This window comes from Dendronephthya gigantea, unplaced genomic scaffold (genome assembly GCF_004324835.1).
Source record: "Dendronephthya gigantea isolate DGI-Jeju-01 unplaced genomic scaffold, DenGig_1.0 000032F, whole genome shotgun sequence".
Taxonomy (NCBI): domain Eukaryota; kingdom Metazoa; phylum Cnidaria; class Anthozoa; order Malacalcyonacea; family Nephtheidae; genus Dendronephthya; species Dendronephthya gigantea.
The window spans coordinates 40,342-52,565 of NW_021163042.1; the positions used below are offsets into that span (position 1 = coordinate 40,342).

General features: G+C 36.2%; 3 protein-coding genes across 4 annotated transcripts; 1 reads left to right on the top strand and 2 right to left on the bottom strand.

The window, feature by feature from the left end:
* Positions 1-431: 431 nt before the first annotated feature.
* LOC114524961 (mucin-3A-like) lies at positions 432-2,808 on the bottom strand. Its single transcript, XM_028546218.1, has one exon. The coding sequence runs from the start codon at positions 2,806-2,808 to the stop codon at positions 577-579; it is 2,232 nt and encodes a 743-aa protein (XP_028402019.1). The 3' UTR covers positions 432-576.
* A 2,220-nt stretch (positions 2,809-5,028) lies between these two features.
* Positions 5,029-7,790, bottom strand: LOC114524949 (U8 snoRNA-decapping enzyme-like). 2 transcript variants are annotated; one of them, XR_003687140.1, is made up of 4 exons: positions 7,378-7,790; positions 6,326-6,592; positions 5,384-5,812; positions 5,029-5,116 (listed from the first exon to the last, which is right to left on the bottom strand). XR_003687140.1 is itself a non-coding variant. In XM_028546198.1 (3 exons), the coding sequence occupies exons 1-3, from the start codon at positions 7,534-7,536 to the stop codon at positions 5,618-5,620; spliced, it is 621 nt and encodes a 206-aa protein (XP_028401999.1). In that variant the 5' UTR covers positions 7,537-7,790; the 3' UTR covers positions 5,253-5,617. The 2 variants fall into 2 exon arrangements, 1 of the variants encoding a protein (XP_028401999.1); XM_028546198.1 differs by lacking the exon at positions 5,029-5,116 and having other exon boundaries at positions 5,253-5,812.
* Positions 7,791-8,017: 227 nt separating this feature from the next.
* On the top strand, positions 8,018-12,042 carry LOC114524991 (E3 ubiquitin-protein ligase RNF13-like). The gene is made up of 11 exons (XM_028546252.1): positions 8,018-8,126; positions 9,111-9,201; positions 9,268-9,345; positions 9,520-9,636; positions 9,783-9,861; positions 10,097-10,134; positions 10,480-10,520; positions 10,643-10,748; positions 10,970-11,063; positions 11,273-11,353; positions 11,563-12,042. The coding sequence occupies exons 2-11, from the start codon at positions 9,124-9,126 to the stop codon at positions 11,778-11,780; spliced, it is 930 nt and encodes a 309-aa protein (XP_028402053.1). The 5' UTR covers positions 8,018-8,126; positions 9,111-9,123; the 3' UTR covers positions 11,781-12,042.
* The last annotated feature ends 182 nt before the right edge of the window (positions 12,043-12,224 follow it).

Genomic DNA, 12,224 nt, shown 5'->3' on the forward strand with positions numbered 1-12,224 from the left:
GTGAACAGGAATTACCTTAAATCCTTTCCGTGGAAGTAACCGGAAACAAGCTCTCCCCAAGCACCCCCGCGCGTTCAGTGCTGTATCCGCGAAAACTTTCAAGAGCCTGGGAACGAGGCTGGGAAACAATGCAAACTGGTTGCACACTATTGGCCCCATGGTCGCCTAGACAACCTAGCTATAGAGCGGCATGCTTACGAAAGACGCATCTTAACTACAAATTCCACAACGCGTAACTTGCTGAGAAAATATTAACTCGGGAGTCTGAAAGTTTCAGTTCCGAACTCATCTCGCTATGCTCCCCACCCGGTCAAATTTTTACTATCTACTTGTACCAGCTTTGCGTTTTGTTCTTTAAGTTTGAAATTGTGAAAATATTTGCCAGGTATAATACATGACTGGAAATAAATTAAATGAATTTGAATCCCATTCATTCTCTACGGTCAACATTAGTTACATTGTGTTGACTAAGTCAATATAATGTAGTAATCTATTTACACGTTATACATCGTTTATTTTTATAGTGGATACCAAGTTGATTGCACGTTGGCACCAAAAGTTCCGTGTTTATCTTATTTACTTTACTTTTGCGTAAATGGAAAAGCTAATGCCAGTGAGTACTTTCCCTATTTCACCTGAAGCTGGTTTGCTAACACTTGATGAAGGATTTGCATTTTGATTTGACGAAGCACTGGCGATCGTGGATACATTTGTCGTTGGAAGGCCATAATTCATTCCACCACGTGACTGGGATGAAAACGTATCCGCAGAGAATGCAAAAACTGGCGTTTTAGACGTCGTTGCACCTGTAGATACATTTGTCGTTAGAAAGGTAGGATTTATTCCACTACGTGACCGGGATGAAATCGTAGCTGTAGACAACACAAACGAAGGCTTTGTAATTGACGCAGCACCAGTGGACACATTTATCATTGGAAAGGCAGGATTTACTTCACTACGTGACTGAGATGGAAGCGTTGCTGTAGACAACCCAAACGAAGGCTTTGTAGTCGACGCAGCACCAGTCGATTCATTTGTCGTTAGAAAGGAAGGATTCACTCCATTACGTGACTGAGATGGAAGTGTAGCTGTAGACAACCCAAACGCTGAAGGCTTTGTAGTTGACGCAGCACAAGTGGACACATTTGCTGTTGGAAGGTTAGGATTAGGATTCGTTTCACTACGTGACTGAGATAAAGGCGTAGAGGTAGAAAACAAAAACGAAGACTTTGTAGTTGAAGCAGCACCAGTGGACACATTTGTCATTGGAAAGGTAGGATTAGATTGACTACGTGACTGAGATGGAAGCGTAGCTGTAGAAAACACAAACGCAGGCTTTGTAGTTGATGCAGCACAAGTAGGCACATTTGCTGTTGGAAGGTTAGGATACGTTTCACTACGTGACTGAGATGGAAGCGTAGCTGTAGAAAACAAAAGTGAAGTTTTTGTAGCTGACGCGGCACCAGTGGGCACATTTGCTGTTGGAAGGTTATGATACGTTTCACTACATGACTGAGATGGAGGCGTAGTTGTAGAAAACACAAACGCAGGCTTTGTAATTGACGCAGCACCAGTGGACACATTTGCAGTTGGAAAGGTAGGATTAGATTCACTACGTGACCGAGATAGAAGCGACCGCGTAGCAGTAGAAAACGCACGCAAAGGCTTTGTAGTTGACGCAGCACGCGTAGATACATTTGTCGTTGGAAAGGTAGGATTCATTCCACTACGTGACTGAGACGTATCTGCAGGAAACACATGCAAAGGCTTTGTAGTTGACGCAGCACCATTGAATACATTTGTTGTTGGAAAGGTAAGATTCACTCCATTACGTGACTGAAATGTTAACGCAGCATCTGTAGAAAACGCATGCAAAGGCTTTGTAGTTGACGTAGTACCAGTGGGTACATTTGTTGTTGGAATGCCAAGATTTATCCCATCACGTGACTGTGGTGGAGGCCTAGATGTAATTGACGCAGTCCCGGTGAAGACATTTTTCGTTGGAGAGCTAAGAGGCGGGAGGGTCGTTGCCGTTATATATCTCATATAAACCGAAGACACACGTGATTCTTTCTTAAACGTGAATATTTCCCAAAAGGTTGATATATAACTTGTTTTACTGGTTGGTTTCCACTTAATCGTCATTTCACTTTGATCGGTCAAATTGAGAACTTCCAAAGAAAGTTTAGCGTGGAACATCGCATAGTTTTCAACCTGGGAAACATCTTCAATGACCAAAACCATTTTATAGCCACAAACCCAAAATTCATCTGATTTGAATGATTTGTCGTTTCCCACCAACAAATCCAACTGATCCCCCGGTATATCCCATGTGTAGACTATTGAGGACCATGGATTTTCTCTTCTTGTCACTGGTTGAGGCAACGACCGTTGTCGTGTTGTTCCTGATAGAGCATGATAACTGATTCCTCTTAGGTAAAGTTCATGGAAATCTGGTAGCGTCTTTGCGATGGGATTGTGCTGAACAATATCGTACAGATAATCAACAGTCATCATTTCAAATCGGACAACAGACAATAGTGATGGAAGCTCACGACTTTCTGAGAGTTTCTCAATACCACGTTTTTCAATCCAGTGCATTAATGCATGAAAAACCGTGTTCTCACTGATCACGACGAGTTTGTCACTGCTCAGAAGATACCTTAATAAAGTCTCGCTCAGATCTTCAAAACTCTTTGTCGGCCATGTTTCATCTAAAGGGCTAAATTCTTTTTCAAGAAAAGACTGCAGGGTGATTACAAGACCATCCGCATATGTGATGGCATTTTCAACTTCAATGAAGCACATAATTTTTTTGCAAATTTCAAGGGACACTACTGCGGATTGTAAACTGTAAACACATTTCTGAAATACAAATTCAACATTGTATTCATGAGCAAGCCGCAAAACTTTGAGGAGGTCATCAACACTAGCATTATCTAATGAACCAATCTTATACATCGCTTCTAATAACATGAAATGAGCTTTCTCCTCGTTTCTAGGAATTTTCACATGGACTTCCGTGCACCGATGCGTATTTCTTTCCGGGAAAAACAAGGACCGGAAGTAAGAACTCTGTAGGGCTAACCATGAACTATGAACATAGAATTTATGTTGTTCAATGATTTGGCCTTCACTGGTACTGAAGCTTGTAACCTTATAATTCTTTCCACTGGAAACCCCACTGTGATTCAAAAGCTTTTCACTTGTTTCTCCGTCACTCAGATGGAGATTTGGATCATTGTCATCATTTGAAATTTCAGATTCTGGCTGATCCTTCAATTTGTTTCTATTGTTTGCATGTGGACTTACTCTCACCTTTTCATTTACTGTAATTTCATGTTTGCTAGCGGCTGCTGTCTCTTCGGCTTCATTAACTTCAAAGCATTTCATTTTGTCTTCATCAATTAAGGTATCTTTAATGGCGTTAGTCTCCGTTCCAACATGTTCATCTTCACCCAAATTGTTCAATCGTTTTTCAACTCGTTGACCACCTTTGGAAATAAATAAAGATGCAGATTTGACATTATTTGAAATTTCAGATTCTGGCTGATCCTTCAATTTGTTTCTATTTACTCTCGTATTTTCATTTACTGTAATTCAATGTTTGCTAGCGACTGTTTTTCATACAACTTAATACATGGTAATGTACACAATTAAACGTTATGTTAATTATTTTTCTAAATCAAGCACGAGGGACTACTGACTAGTTGCATCGCTTTTCGTTATTAAAACTGAAATTTAGGGGCCTGAATAAAAGCCTTATACTTATAGGTTTCTAGTAGGTTCCTAGCGACACCGCGGAAATTGGTATAGACTTAGCCGCAATTCTCGATACTTAGACTTCAAACTTGGTGAGGAAAAAGATTTATAAATATTCAAGAAAATATGTCTTGCACAAAAGATTTGAAGCTTGCTCACGGTAAAAACGAATCGTCTGAATTAATAACCTTGTGTATACTTTAAGCCTCAAAATGGCCATTTCACAGCGGTCAGATGTGTATGATGAGCTGTCAAAAGATTGCAGAATGCGTATTCAGAAGAAAAATTGAACTTTTTTAAGATATTCAAAAGGTTTCTCTTTGATAGGGCGATACAGAAATGCACAATTGTGAACCAGCGATTAGATTTTCGGGTTGAAACGTCTTAAACACCAATTTCTGCGGTGTCGTTCCTAGCCCTTATAACAATTATAAAGTAGTTTATTTTGTAAAATGTTGTCTGTATACGTAAAATGTTCGAATTTCACGGATTGCAAACTCAGCGCATGAAAGTTTGTGTTCTGTGTGTGAGTTGTAAAACAAGTCTGAAGTTATTGCAGGACGCCCACGCGAATGCTGGCGCGTCGATCTACAGTGTATTATCGAGAGAAATTTTTTATACCAACCATTTGCATATTTTGAAGACATCTCGCAATTATACACTTTGGTTTCATTTTCATCGTCAGTATTGATTCCCCCATTGTTAACTTTCCCGTCTCTGCTTGCACGTTCCCATTGATTCTCGTCTTCTTCGTTCTCAATTATTTCGTTCCCATTACTCTTATTCTCTCCGACATTTTCTTTGCTCAAGTCGTGCTTATTTGAAGCGACAACATCAAACACTAAAACTTTGTCATGCAGATCCGGTTGATTAAACTCTCGTTCGTACAACTTCGACAGTCCAAGGGCTAGTTTAGCATTTCCTTGTTGCGAACTTGAACACATTTTTGACACGCTACACGTTTTGCTGTTTAAATATATGAATACGACCCGAATGTTCGTTGAGTGTATGTAGTATGTACTAATATAGCATGTCTCCACGCGACAGGTATTTAACCAATGATTTAACAGAATTCATCTTCGTGGAATTATATTGACCGGAAACACTGGCGCGCGGCACGCATCGCTCATCTCCTCCATGCAGTGCGGGTTTCGTAAGCAGCGTTCAGACTCGGCACAAAGTTGCCGCAAAGTTGAAACTGGTTCTGTTTCTAAAAACAATGTTGAGCACAGACCGTACCATGGTTAACGCTCCGTTCTTGTTCACCCATTATTTCGTGCTCAAATTTATGTGAAAGTGTCTTTTTTAAAAGAGGCGCACAAACAAATGACAGGCAAGCACCAGTGCCTAACACCTAGATGACGATAATGAAAAGAGACTATATAATTATATAGCAGCAAGTATTTGTTGAGCTAGATCAATGCGGACTGTTCCAGCGCATGCATGGTGAAGAATAAAAAATTGAAAATGGAAGTTCAATTCCACATGTTTTATGTTGGTTTATAGAGACTTACATTCATTTATAATAAATATCTTCACGTCGCAAGCACAATAGTAGTATAGATATGTACAAATTTGCACAATTACGTCATATCTAAACTAACGTTTTTATATAGGCTACCTTGTATTAAAGGAAAAAAGTCGTAGCGCGGCACATGGGCGATGATTTTACTTTTTGTATCACCTGAAAGAGATATTGGGTTATGACCGTTTCTGTTTACATCAATATAATTGTGGCGATAAGCCTGGCCATTTATCTCCGAAGTCTTTTTCTAGATGCAGAAAAAGCATCTCTCTTTGCTTCTCCTGATATTAAAGATTGTTGAAATAATGAAAACGGAGCCTTGGGTTGCGTTTACTCAAATCCTTCCAATTTACTACTTAGTTTTACTGCGATATTGATTTCCTCTTCCGACATAAGTCCTTCGTGATTCAGACCATGAAGCAGCTGTTCTCTGGCATTGCCAATGAAATTATTTCTCAAAAATGATGGCAAACCTCCTCGTTCATCATTCATCGTGTATAGAGGACATCGAATAACGCCAAGGGTCTGAGGAGAAAAATAATGTAACGAATAATATATAGACAATTGATGCTCTCAAAATAAAAAAGTTAAATTAAGTTTGAATACAGATAGAAGTGACTCAAAGTCATGTTAGTACTCTGTATTATATTTTGAAAAAAATATTTCTTTTATCTTAGCTGTATTTCCATGCAAACTTTAAAAAGCCTTGATGTTATGAAATTGACAAAAATATATTTTAGATGACAATTGTACTTTTTAGTGCATGTTGCATGTTTGGCAAATACATAGTGTTATACTGACTTCCAATAAATAATTCCAGGTATAACAAAAAATAATTTAGTTACACTTGTAATTTTTCCTGTCAGCAGAATATGTAACTTACAAAAATCCATACATCAATGCACCAATAGTTGACTAAGAAGATCAACCAAGATTAAGAAGATCAACCAAAAACTATTATTTGTACTAATCTAGTTTTTTATTTGGATATAACTAGAATGCCTTATATATAAGGTAGATGGAAATGAAAATACTTGCCTCTAGTCCATACTGTGGTGAGTCATGAACTTCTTTCTCAATATTCTGTAAATAACCTAGCTCAATTTTCTTGCAGTAAAAGTGCAAACAAACAGGTTTGTTAGGACATATATGTGAAACTACATGATCTTTTTCCGTTAAATCTATTGCCCCAGCGGCTGCGCCTAATTCTTCAACTATTTCTCGTCGTAAACCAGTTTCTATTGATTCTTCAGCTTCTATAAAGCCACCCGGAAAACCAATAGTTCCATCAAATCTTAATTGTAGCTGTTATAAAATATTAGGTATAAGAAATAAGTTAACATTTCAGCATGGCCAGAAGGCAAATTTTAATTTCTAGATCTTTGGAAACAGTCTATTTTGATGTACTCTGAACTTGATGATGTATTTCTTTAACAAAGCTCACCAACGTTTAAATAATCTGGGGTGGGGAAGGGGGGGGGGGGCAGGGTAACATAGCAACATGCCATGTTTATCTGAAGCCATGAGTAAGTATATATTTCTGTGAAATGTGAGTGAAAATAGATGCTATAGATGACATAGGCAAGAATTAGGTTTGGTTTTTAATGCATACTGTAAATTTTAAAACAAAATACAAGATGAACTTATTAACAATGAATGGCCTAGGATATATTTGAAAACTTGCATGATTAGCAATTTGTCTGCACATGTGCAGGATTGTCAATTTAAACAAGATAGTGTCAATGTCTCTTTTTTGCCAGTACAAGTTGGGGAAATTTTAGAAAAATCATTCCAAATTATATCAGAGTTATAAAAACAAGATGTAAGAAGAATTGTTTCTTCACTGTTGCTGGTATGAGCCTCAGATATAAATGATCATTTCTTATTGAAAATTTGTTATTGGCCATGTAATTTGTCATTGGTCACGTGACTGGGAACAAGTATTAAAATAACAACTTCACAACTTCCTTTGACATAGATATGTTGCAAGGGGATAAAAGATCTGACTACGTTTCAAGTTTCAACTAGTTGCAAACAAACCTACGTTTTGACACCTTCTATATAGCGCATTCTAGAGTTATCATACTTACTAGGACAGCATGACGAGGATGATAGTGGCCAAACAGTTTTCTACCATCTTGGCAAGGACTATGCAACATGACATGAGCTGCATGTCGATAGCTGTTTGGCAACAACAGTGCATTAGTTCGGTTTATGAGACGGTAACCTGCATTTGAACACCCTGCCATTGGATAAAAAACAAAGAAGGGGCTTGAAAGCTTGCTTGATCCGGTCCGCTTTAGATTTTCAGTTTTGAATACTTTGAATTTTGTGAATACTTTCAATTTTCTGTAGTCAGTAAAATTAGTTCAAAGTATTTTTTTAAATTTTTTTTTTATATTATTTCCCTGAAATTATAATGATTATATAATCGTTACATCATCGTAACAAGATCGTTTCCGAGTAAACTCCGATAAAAATCAAATATAAACAAAGGGCCAATATATACATAAAAAGATTAAAAATTTGCGAAATTTGCCGAAGGAAAATTTGCAGCGGGACAAACTTCCCGTGTTCTTCATAAAAACCTGTCAATATTTCAACCAATTCTTCCGATATATTTGTATTTCCGCGTGCTTTTTAAAAAAAATTAATAAATATTATTTTAGCTTTCGCAATATAAAGAGGTCAGTGTCGAACTCGAGGCTCTGCTTGTGACGTCATCGCGCACGGAACGAAAGGAATAAACATTGTTGATACATGATCGGATCGTCGCACGGAAAATTTTTATTGAGTAATGATGTAAACTTACTTCCTCCAAAAGAAAAGAAAGATACTAGTAAGTTACTTGAATGCGTGTAGTAGACATTAGGATAAATCTCTTTATTACTGAGAATCTCAATACCACGGTCCATTCGGGTCTGAAATATATGTTTCGTATGATGAAAGTGGGTTTGATGATCGACGGTGTGTGTGTTGTGTTTATTATGATAAGGAATTGCAGCAGTTTTATTTGAAAAATTCTTACTTGTATTACTTTATAGGCAGGAATACCAAACCTTTACGTATATTTTTCTTTAAAATGTGAAATAGTTACGAGTGCTTGATGATATTTTGCAGCTGTTCCTCGTTTTTTAAGGACAGTACGAACTACGAAGTAATTTAATACGTCTTACATGACATATACGATATATCCACATATACTTTTATATCTATGGGATTTTTAACGATCTATATTTTGAACACATACTTATTTCTCAAAATCACTAGACGCATTCTACAGTATTCTTGACCTGTACAGTCTACACTAAATAGGTAGCCATGTTGATGACTTGGTGGTATGCCAGATATCTTGGGCTGACCCAGTGTGTTCTAAGATATTGGTTAATGAATGATATTAAGTCAAGAATAGTGCTCATACCAGAGTGCATGTTACCATTCACATTCCATCAAACATGATATTGCAAGCATATTAGTTGCAACAGTGAAAATATTGCATAGCAACAAGTGGAATTTATGTGAACATTGAGCTGAATCTTAAATGCATGTTGATGCATTGAAAATATAATTAAATACTTCATTGTGTTAGACTTTCTCATAGCAATAGGAGACCATCTAATTTAGAACATTGTGTAAAAATTTATCAAGAGTAATCATTTGAAATAAACACAAGAGTAATCAAGAGTAATCATTTGAAATAAACAACAATTTTTTTTACATTGTAAAATATGTAATATTATATATATGTGTATAATATATTATTATTAAGTTGTCAACCTGGTTTATCAATGTGTAAAATGCCAGAATGTTGTTTTACATTTAGTTTTTTTTCCCAAATGGACTCATTTGTTTTGCTGTATGGTGTGACTTTTATTCTGCTACAAATAGGATTTGGACACTCAGATATTAGTGTGGTAAGCATACTTCTCATTTTTCAAAGTCAACTTTAGTAATAAAGTTTAAGTTAGCATTTCCTTTAGAAATTGCATAACCTCACATTTGGCCCCTACGATGACGAGGAAGGTGAATTTGGGTATTCATATATTGGAACATTCAGTGTAAGTTCATTAAGATTTTATTTATTTCAAAAGTACCCGGTGATTGTACTAACAGGGCATTTTTCAAGTTCCTACCTTCATCAAATCCTACCTTCATTAGAATCCAAATTCACTTAAAAGATAGAATAATTATTCTATTATATTATACAATAATGTTTTACTTCTTACATGTAGGGTTTGATTCAAATGGCAAACCCACCAGATGCTTGCTTTGGACATAATATGAACAGAAATGGGCGCAACTATTTTCTATTGGTTGATGATGGTGGTGGATGTAGTTATTATGAAAAGGTATTAATTAAATATATTTTTTGTTATAATTATTATAATTAAATACTTTCTTTATTTCTGTCAACATAATTTCCTTTCACTTAGTTGATTAACATGCTGCACACATAAAATGGCCCTTCACTTAAGTCTTCCTTTTTAAATTTTAGTTACAAAATGCACAAGAAGCTGGATATAGTGTTGCAATTGTCAGGAGTTTGACTTCTAATAGCTTGACAACTATGAAAGGTTGGTCATCACTCTTAGAGGATTGCCTGTTTTAATACTGTACAATCTATTGTACCTATTATATATGAAAATATCTATCCTGTAAAATTCACCTAAAAATTTGCCATTACATTCACAAGAAGCACAAAAAATAATATCTATTAGAAGAGATATTTAGTGCAGTGAACAATTCAATGAGCATCTAATTATATAGTACATCCTACATTACTTAAAAGCATTTTTCTTCTGTTTGCAGGTCCTCGTATTGATGTACTTGGATTGTATGTGGGAAAGGTATGTAGGTCTCATAATGCCCAGCATACTAATTCTTAAATGTGCAAAATTATTCAAATGACTGACTGCTATTACTGATGGATAGTACTGTACCTGTCCTTATCCATCCTAGTACAATCCCAGTACAATCCCAGTACATCTTACTTGATAAATATACTTGATAAAAATATAATTTGCCTGAAAAAATCAGATGTGGGTAATAACTATGCCAGGTTAGGTTACAATTAACTTTGTTGTTATAAACACTCATGTTGCTGATATTATGATGTGCAATGTCCTGATCAATGCTACCCTACTGTATAAAAGTCTAATAGTTTTAATGTCACTTCTTTTGGCATTTTTTAGGATACTGGAGAAATTTTACAAAAATACAACGGTTCAACAGGGTGTGTTTGTCCTTCCAATATAACAATAGGATTGGTTTTCGCAGGCATAACGCACTCGTTTAGCACGACTGAGAAAGCAAGTTCTGAGAGTCTTTTTTAACATTATTGTCTTCTTGTTACAGAGCTATTGTTAGCGTTCACGTGGAGCTGAAGTTTAATTTGGAGATATACCTTATTCCTTTATTAATCATTATTGGAATATGTTTTGTGTTAATGATTCTCTTTTTGGTGAGTACTTCTTGGACTTAGTTCCGTATAATTACCAATGCTAAAGTCCTGGAAAAAGTATCTAAACAAAATTATCTTAGAGGACCTTAAGAGGGGTTCTGTACCGTACAATACTGGTCAACATTTTTGCCTTGGGTGAAATTTCGTTACATAGCCATTTTGACATAGAGACGGGAAATACGTGTAACTACTAAACAAAGTTTTTAATGTCTTTGTTAAAGGGTGTAAAATATTGGAGAACTAGACTGCATGAGCGTCGAAATCGTTTAACTCCGGCGAATTTAAAGAAAATACCAACAAAGAAATTCAAAGAAGGTAATGTTTCGTGTTTCTCTCGGCATGTTGTGATGAAAATCACTCTTATACTTGACAGCCTAATGCTGTTCCATTTTCATATTACGGTCAACTCCGTTGCCTTATTAACTTTTCCTAAGCCCGTTCCCCGCTTGGCAAATTCATTCGCACGAACTGATAATAAGTAGGTAATAATTATTGATTAAAAGTAAGTCTAATGACACATGCAGGTGATGATTACGACATGTGTGCGATATGTCTGGAGGATTACAAACCCGGGGAGAAATTACGGCTGCTTCCTTGCCAACATGGTGAGTTCCATCGTATGTTCCCTTCAGATTGTTAGATAAATCTTCATTCAGATGTACAGAGAATATCATGTAAAGAGAACAAAAAAATTTTGCAGACCAACAGATGTGTCTTCACTCTAAAACAAGCAATGACATATAGAAACAAGGTTTAGTCGACAAAAGCCCTTATCAATTTTTCTTTTTACAATCTAAACCCATTTTTTTCTTAGCTTACCATTGCAAATGCGTTGATCCCTGGTTGACGAATGGTAAGAAAACATGTCCAGTTTGCAAGCAGCAGGTGGAGAAAGAGGAGATGAAGGACACTTCTCCATCAACCAGCGTTCCCATCGATGTAACTGAAACAACGCCGCTGCTTGGTAACAATGGACCATCGACAAGTCACCAAGCCACTGACAACCGTACCTCAAGTACTGAACCCGCGTGATTTTAAGATATGTTATATAATAATACACACGTTAAATTTTGACTGAACTTTCAAAACTTCAAATCAACCAAACCCTTCAATGTACAAAAACGATAAGACAACAATAGTTACGTAGGATTGCATGGAGTTTTAATTTGTGATTAGCTTAGAGTTTGTATGATTAATATATTGCCTTGAATCTGTAGTCGAGGTTAAGGTTAAGCTAGAAAAATTATAATGTTTGTATAAATGTTTGTAAGTAATAAAGTTTAGATTTCTTGAATTCCACTGGGTTGTTTACCATTTTTATCGAAAAAATATGGTTTAAACTTATGCTAATTCCACGTAAAATTTCGATTTTGTCATTTAAACCAGAGTAGCGATAACAGTTATTGGATGTGATTAGAAGATTCGAAACCTAACACTCGTATGTACAGTGTACTACGAGAATCGGAAGAATCACTT